Source organism: Chenopodium quinoa, unplaced genomic scaffold (assembly GCF_001683475.1).
Source record: "Chenopodium quinoa cultivar QQ74 unplaced genomic scaffold, ASM168347v1, whole genome shotgun sequence".
Classification (NCBI taxonomy): Eukaryota; Viridiplantae; Streptophyta; class Magnoliopsida; order Caryophyllales; family Amaranthaceae; genus Chenopodium; species Chenopodium quinoa.
The window spans coordinates 3,141,994-3,150,318 of record NW_018742798.1 but is presented as its reverse complement, the minus strand read 5'-3'; the positions used below and the strand labels follow the sequence as shown (position 1 = coordinate 3,150,318).

General features: G+C 36.9%; 1 protein-coding gene across 1 annotated transcript; it reads left to right on the top strand.

The window, feature by feature from the left end:
* Positions 1–4,459: 4,459 nt before the first annotated feature.
* On the top strand, positions 4,460–8,079 carry LOC110724973 (receptor-like protein kinase ANXUR1). The gene has a single exon (XM_021904454.1). The coding sequence runs from the start codon at positions 5,023–5,025 to the stop codon at positions 7,621–7,623; it is 2,601 nt and encodes an 866-aa protein (XP_021760146.1). The 5' UTR covers positions 4,460–5,022; the 3' UTR covers positions 7,624–8,079.
* The last annotated feature ends 246 nt before the right edge of the window (positions 8,080–8,325 follow it).

Below are 8,325 nucleotides of genomic sequence, written 5' to 3'. Positions count from 1 at the left end.
AAGAACAAGAATATCGCGGTGAGGGTTGGCTGGTGGTGCATTGGCGGCCGGAGGGCGGCGCCGGAGTTCCGGCTGGACAACAGTGAGTCGGTGGCAACGAACCCACATCACGGCTGGCTTGGGGTTCCTGCGTGAAAACAAAAAGGAAAGGAAAAGAAAGGGAAAAAAGAAATAAAAGAAAAGAAAGAAAAGAAAAAGAGAAAAGGGAAGAAAAAAATGAAAAAGAAAATAGATTTACCTCTTTGGCTTTTTGGGTGGAAAATTTTTGGGATTAGAAGAGTATTTATAGTGTAGATTAGGTTTGGGTAGATTTTGGCTTTATAAAAATTATGGAGTTGAATAATAAAATAGTTGGCCCAAATTATAAAAATAGGATGATTCAGTTTGTTATAAAGATGGGATACAATTGGATTAAATAGTTATTGACCCAATATATATTTTATAATAAAATAAATAATATATAAAAATACATATATTTTATAATTAAATAAATATTAAAAATATGGGGTATTACAATCTGCCTCTTGGGCAAAGTTAATTCACCGGTATTAAATCTCATCTCTCGAAACTCGACTTAACCATTTATAAATTAGTCTGCCTACTGAAACTAAGCCTAAACATCAATTCTCATCTCTCGAATCAATATTGCTAAACTCATGCAAATTAAATCTGGCCAACTCTAATGGCATAGGATTAAATCAATCAATAAGAAATTAATCAAGAATTGACAATCAACAATAATAATTTACCCCTTCATATTATTTATGGATGTCCACAAACCGTGGAAAGAAAACTACTCACACATAATTAAATCTAAACTAATCAAAGCAAATAAACAAGACATGATGAATTAAAGAATTTAAATTACTGAAATAAATTAAGGAAGAAATAGTTACCAAAGTTAACCGTAATAATGAACTAAATTAAACCAAGAGTTGTAAAGTTGTTGAGAGAGAAAAATAAAAGAGCATTTTACTCTAAAACTAAGTAGACAGAGAAAAGCTAGGAGAAGAGATAAGTTGCATCAAAAACACTAAAACGTATTTATATAAAGCCTCTAAAAATCCTAATTAGAAGCTAACTAAAATCGTCAAAAAACACTCCTCCAAGACACGCGTCGGGTCGGGCGAGGCACCGCCCAACCGGGCCCGCCTTTTCGTCTTTAAACCTTCTCTCGCGCCCGGTTGGGCGCAAGCTCGGGTGGAGCTATGCCCTGATTCTTCTTTCGCCCCGCCCGGCCGGGCGCGCCTTTGGGCGAGGCAATGCCCGGATGGGCGAAGCTCTTGGACATCTTAGACTTCTTGTTTGGGCTATTAACTTCGGCCTAGACTAAATTTCCTCCTTAGGGCTTTAATACTCAATCCAATTGCCACGGTATCTCATATGTCGAGCCCTTAATCACCGGTTTGATGACTCTAACTGGCCTTGGGCTACGAAAAGTGATCATGCTTCTCCAATGCTCGTAGTCGCTCTAAATAATCCCAAGAAAATGCTCCAAATGTGCGATTCCCTACAACACTCAACCAGAACTACGAAAACACTATAAGACACAAATTAGTAATAAAAGTGGCTTTAAAGAGCCAAAACACTACTAATTATGACCAATGTACGGGGTAAAACACTATATAAAATATACATATCATGATCATTACCATCCCCGAGGACGACTCGTCCGAGGAGTCGGATACACCAGTGCATTTGGCCGCCTCCTCCTCCGCCTGCTTCATAAGCTAGGCGTTGAACTCATCATTGGCTACGTAAAACTTATCTTTCCATGTTAGGTAGTCAGAGTCCGGCCGCAATGATTCTCATGCCATCCACATGATGGAGTCATAGTCCTCCATCATTTGTTTAACTAGGGTCTTTTTCTCTTCCTAAGCCTAGGACTTGTATTTATACCAGAGCTGGGTCTCTTTGTTCTGCAGCCGGCCCTTGAGTTTATCAACCTGCCCCTGCAGGTGGCCCGCCTTCTTGTCTACCTCCTTGAGGGGCTCCAGCTTAGCCTTGAGGGCCTTGACGTCATTTTAGAGCTCGCTTATCCGCCCCCTCATCGCATCCAAGTCTTGCTTGAAATGCAGATTTGCAGTCGTCTAGGAATACATCATATCAAGTGTCAGTAGTTCATTTTGGGCAATCTCAAACTGAGCAGTGTCTAATGAGGAGGAGGCTCGAGCTTTAGCAGCTGTTACTTCTTTGGACTTATCGTTACTTGGCTTTTTAAGCCCATTTACGCACAACATAGCCTGCATTCGGCCAACATTGAGAATGGTCGGTATAAAGTAGCCATATGCATCACTTGAGATGAAATATCACAAATAAAATATCACAAATATCTTACCTCACGTAGAAGCACCAAGATGGCGTCGAGGTTAAGGGTGCAAACTCCTCTTACGGACGCCTTATCCTTAGGATCAAGCGCCCTCGGCATTTGCTTGGTCATCTTAAGGACAATCGGCCTCTAGGGGATCTCTGCACAATCAGTTGCTTGGTCTGGTGCCCTTTGAGATACTAGGTGCCTGTTTACTCTACCCAACAACTTAGGGTAAAAGGTTACAGTGAATATACCTTCCGCCTCCTCCTCTTTGGCAGCCTTGTTTCCACCTTCTGCTGAGCCAACAACAGTTTCCAGTGGCTTGCCACTCTTCGATACCCTTTGGGCATTCGGCTTTAGGGGTATCTTGTTGGGGGTGGGGTCGTCATGTGCCTTCCTAGGCTTATGGGCAATGTGCTTTCTAAACTTGCCAGAAACGCCCACATCACCACCCGACTTCTTTTGAAGCTTCGGGTCCGGCTGTTTGGAGGGAGAGGTTTTGAATGATCCGCTCTACACAGAATACGCCAGTTGGTAGGCTTGTCGTATCAAGAAATCTCAATTCAAGTTTAGTAGGAAAGTTCCTCACCTTGGGAGCCCCGCCTGACGGCTGCTTCTCGTTGGTCCGTTTGCCCAAGATGGACGAACGATAATAAGTTGCAAAGTGTGCAGCCGACTTCTTGGTGGCCTAGAGTTTTTCCATGGAAATATCTACACCAAGAGAACAAGAGTTAGAAACAAGAAAGTACAATCAAGTTCAAACAAAGTAATAAAAACCAAATGGCCTACTACCTCTCGGCCTCTCTGAACTAAGACAGCAAGCAAATATGTTTCGTTGGCTAGCTACTCATGATGGGGAATGTAGCTTTGGGGAGTGACCTCTTTCTCCCCCGTCCATTCATTGGTCCGAACGGCCACTGTAAACAGGTCGCGGTCCAATATTTACTCTTGCGCCTAGGATAGGCGGCAGGACTGTAAGTTTGTCAAGTTTAACTTTGTCATATTAGTTTCGATTCCCATATGTAACTTTCCTATCACATATTAGAAGTCAAGTGTTTATATTATTTTGGGTTGGGTGAGTGAACCGTTTATGCATTTAGTATTGTAGGCTTCTATTGTGAAGCTGAGTGAGCAAGTACTCGGGAAGTACAAAGATAATCTAAGTCAGGGTCTTAGGTTAGGTAGAATATAGTTCTACTTTGTAGCAAGTTCATTCTGGAACATGTGAGATTAAGTCAGATTATAATATAGGTTGTAACATTAGAATTTCCCCTATTATAGTGAAGTGTTTTGGAATTTGAAATCCCTTACAAGGGTCAAGGTTTTACTTCCACTTGGGCCCTGGAAGGTTTCCTCGTAAAATACTGTGTGTTGTGCAAGTTCCTTTTACATTTCTATTTTATATTATGCAAAAAGTAGGCATTAGGAACTCACTACAATTCACCCCCCCTCTTGTAGTGTTCGTCTCAACTAACATCTCTTTAATACAATTTAATTTACTTGTACTTTCTTTTTTGATATATTTTTAAAATAAAATGAACAAAAATTATTGAAAAAACATTTGATAGTTTGTTGTAAATGCTACTATTTAAAGATTATTAATGTGTTATATTCATGAATTCCTTAAAAAATCATAAACAAAAAAGTTTTAAATATAATATTAATAAACGGTCTTTTAAAAAGTTATATGTGTTCTTTCAAAAAAAAAAAAAAAAAAAAAAAAAAAAAAAAAAAAAAAAAAAAAAAAAAAAAAAAAAAAAAAAAAGGTTAAGTGTAACAACTTAAATTATATCCACGTAAAAGAGTGGATTAGTGCCTAGTAGTAGTCTAAGGAAAATAAAGGGTAAGAAATAATCTTATCAATTAACTAAAAACAAGAATAAACAAATATCAAATGTAATTAGTCCACAAATTTAGTTCATATATACACTATACTATAATATCAATAATAACATATATAAAACACTTCCCTAGTAGAGAGAAATGGAATATATAATCGTTGGGATGAATCACATTTGATAATAAAGTTCTTAACCTAGTATTGAAATTTAAATTCATTTTTTAATTTCTTATCACATGTCAAACTTTACAAACTACATGTTGAGTAGATTACTTTGTATAGGAAGTTTATTATGAATTAAATCAAAATCAGTTTTCAACCCATAAAATATAATCAATGACTCAAGGTTCATTAATTTTTCCAAGAAAAAAAAAGGTTCATTCATATAATATTGATTTCTAAATAAAAGAAATTATTGCCAACATACATTTTAAAAGAAAATTCCTCCTTAAAACTCTCTTTTCCTTTCATATTTAACCAACAAAAGAAATTAACAAATAATAAAAATGTCCAAAGATAGGCAAAATGATAATATATCACCTTTTTATCAGCAAAAATCATTGGAGCCAACTCAAAATCTTTTTTCTCAATTTTCTTAGTGAGATATTTGCTATACTAGGTTAGCGAGGGAGAAATAGTAGAAAGAAAATGAGAAGAAAATTAAAATCATTAATTTTACTATCCCTTCATTAATAAAGAAAAATAAAAGTCACAATTTAGATTTCCTTCTTTGGCGTACAGGAAAAATCAAAATCATAAAAAAAAAAAAAAAAAAAAAAAAAAAAAATAAAAAAAAAATATTGATTAGCTAATAAATTTTCCTGTACGCCCTATTTTTTTAATATTTCTTCCTCAATCAAGGTGTGCAACCATGCATTTTGGTTGCCACTTAAAGTTTTTCATCATCATTGATGTTCTCCTCCTCTTAAGCATCACCAACCCATCATTTTCCGATGACACGAACACGTCGATTGCCATTGATTGTGGAGCAACTAGTCAAGGGAAAGATGGGGATGGAAGGAATTGGGATGTAGATACAAAGTATCTTTCTTCTCAAGGAAATTCTCAAACGATTAAAGCATCTTTTCAAGATCCTTCTCTTCCATCTGAGATTCCATATATGACAGCTCGGGTAAGCAACTCTGATATGTCATATAAGTTTCCTATCAATTCAACCTCGAGATATTTTTTACGCCTTCATTTTTACCCAACATCTTATAGCTCTTTCAATATTAGCAACTCATATTTTTCCGTAATTGCGGCCGATTTTACCCTTTTAAACAATTTTAGCGCTGCTGTAACCGCGGAGGCTTTAACTCAAGCTTATATAATAAAGGAGTATTCTCTTGCTCCTTTGGATAGGGTTGATTCTTTAGTGCTGGTATTCAAGCCGTCGAACAAGCACGCAGGATCATTTGCATTTATAAATGGCATAGAGTTGGTTCCCACCCCAAATTTATTGGATTCGGCTAATTTGTTGGGTTTCTCTGACCAATCCTTAGATGGAAAGACTGCAACAACCGAGACGATAGCAAGGTTAAATGTAGGTGGAAACTATATTCCTCCCACCAACGATTCTGGTTTACTAAGGACATGGTACGACGACACGCCTTATATATTAGGGGCTGCTGCTGGTGTTACATCCTCGGACAATAACACGAAAGGAGTGCACTACAAAGATATGCCAAAATATATTGCACCAATTGATGTTTATAATACTTGGAGATCAATGGGGCCTGACCCAAATATTACTCTGAATTATAATTTAACATGGTCATTTTCCGTTGATCCAACCTTCACATACATCATAAGATTACACTTTTGCGAGCACATATATACCAAGGTAAATCAAAGGTTGTTCAATATATTCATTTATAACCAAACAGCAACACCTAGTGGTGCTGATGTGATAGCGTGGACCGGATCGAAGGATGTCCCTATATATAAAGATTATGCAGTGAGTGTTCAAGATGGAAAAGGACAACAAGAACTTTTGGTAGCTCTTCATCCAAGGGATGGTGTAGATAAGCCGGAATTTTATGATGCAATCCTTAATGGGTTAGAGATGTTTAAGGTAAGTGATGGAAATAAGAATTTGGCCGGGCCTAACCCATCCCCATCCGAGGCATTAGTTAAGGCTGATAAAGAAAAAAGGGAAAATTTTACGAAAGATAAGCCTAACATCAATGTCATTGGGGCGGCAAGTGGAGTCGCAGCTGCATTTGGGTTAGCAACAGTTCTTGCAGTTGTGTTGTATAAGAAGAAGAGTAAGATGCCAAGATCGAAATCAGGAACATCTAGTTGGTTGCCAATTTATGGTAATTCTCATACATCAGGCATGAAGTCAACAATTGGAGGAAGTAGTGTGGCAAGTGCACAACTATCGACTGAGGCAACTGCAAATTGTCGTCACTTCACATTGGCAGAGATAAGAAAAGCGACTAAACACTTTGATGAATCACATGTGATTGGGGTTGGAGGTTTTGGCAAGGTATACAAGGGGGTGATTGATGGGAGCTTTAAAGTGGCCATCAAGAAGTCAAACCCATCATCGGAGCAAGGAGTTCATGAGTTTGTTACAGAGATTGAGATGCTTTCGAAACTTAGGCATAAGCATCTAGTCTCTCTTATCGGCTACTGTGAAGAAGATGGAGAGATGGCTTTGGTGTATGACTTCATGGCACATGGTACTTTAAGAGAGCATTTGTACAAGGGCAATAAGATCAATCTTACATGGAAGCAAAGACTAGAGATGTTGATAGGCGCCGCAAAAGGTTTGCATTATCTTCACACTGGAGCAAAATACACCATCATTCATAGAGATGTCAAGACAACTAACATTCTATTAGATGAGAACTGGGTAGCCAAGATATCAGATTTTGGATTATCAAAAACAGGCCCTGAAACAAACCAAAACCATGCAAGTACAGTGGTGAAAGGTAGTTTTGGATACTTAGACCCAGAGTACTTTAGACGACAACAACTAACAGAAAAATCGGATGTATACTCATTTGGGGTTGTGCTTTTCGAGATTTTGTGTGCTCGCCCTGCTCTTAACCCAAGTCTTCCAAAAGAGCAAGTTAGTTTGGCAGATTGGGCACGAAGCTCGGTTAAAAAAGGAAACATAGATGAAATTATTGATCCTCACATTAAGGGAACTATTAAACCCGAATGCTTAAAGAAATTTGTAGAGACAGCTTTTAAGTGTCTATCTGATCATGGCGTTGATCGCCCTTCAATGAGTGACTTACTATGGAATCTCGAATTTTCTCTTCAGCTTCAAGAAAGTGGAGATGCTTCTAAAGCTACTTCAAATAACGGGAGAAACAACCAAAATGATAACATAAACATGCACTTGAACACTCTAAATCTAGAAGAGGATGATCAATTTTCGGCCACAACATCATCGTCTAATGAGCAAAACTCAAGTACTGCAATCTTTTCACAAATTGTCCATCAAACAGGTCGATGAGCGACTACTATATCATACATTAGAGACATTCTTGAGGAACATTGGAACTATTCACGCTTGAGATAATGTCAATTTATAAATATGTTTTTTTTTTCATAGGGAGTGATTATTAGTCACGTACGTTGTTTTATATTTTTTGAGTTTTCAATTCTTCAAATTAGTGTTTTTTTTTTTTTTACTTTGTATTTATCATCTAATTACGATTAAAAACAATGACATTATTTTCATCAATTGATTATGACTTTTTGTTTGTAATAGCACATTATGATTATTATCCGTAAATAAATAAAATATTGTAATAGAACCTTACATTACTGACCTTTTCCTCTCATCTTCCACTCAATCTTCGCTTCACGCGCGGGATTACCATTCAATCTCCATAACCATTATTTCCTAATTTTTTATCCATCTTCATCACAAAACTAAGTCAAATGCAGAAATATCTAAACTTTTGTAAATATCCTGTGTACAATAATTTACTGTACATCGGGGGTCACTTTTACAATTTTTTTTTCGTAACTTTTATTTATATCACGGTAACTTTTATTCATTTTAGTAACTTTTACTCATTTTAGAGTATATAACGGATATACATCATTTTATTGTGCATCGGATCTATTTAAAAGTATGTCGCAAAATTAATACATCAAATGAAAATTTGGCTATTAGACTTAACTATTTTTATATTGTTTGCAAGCTTAT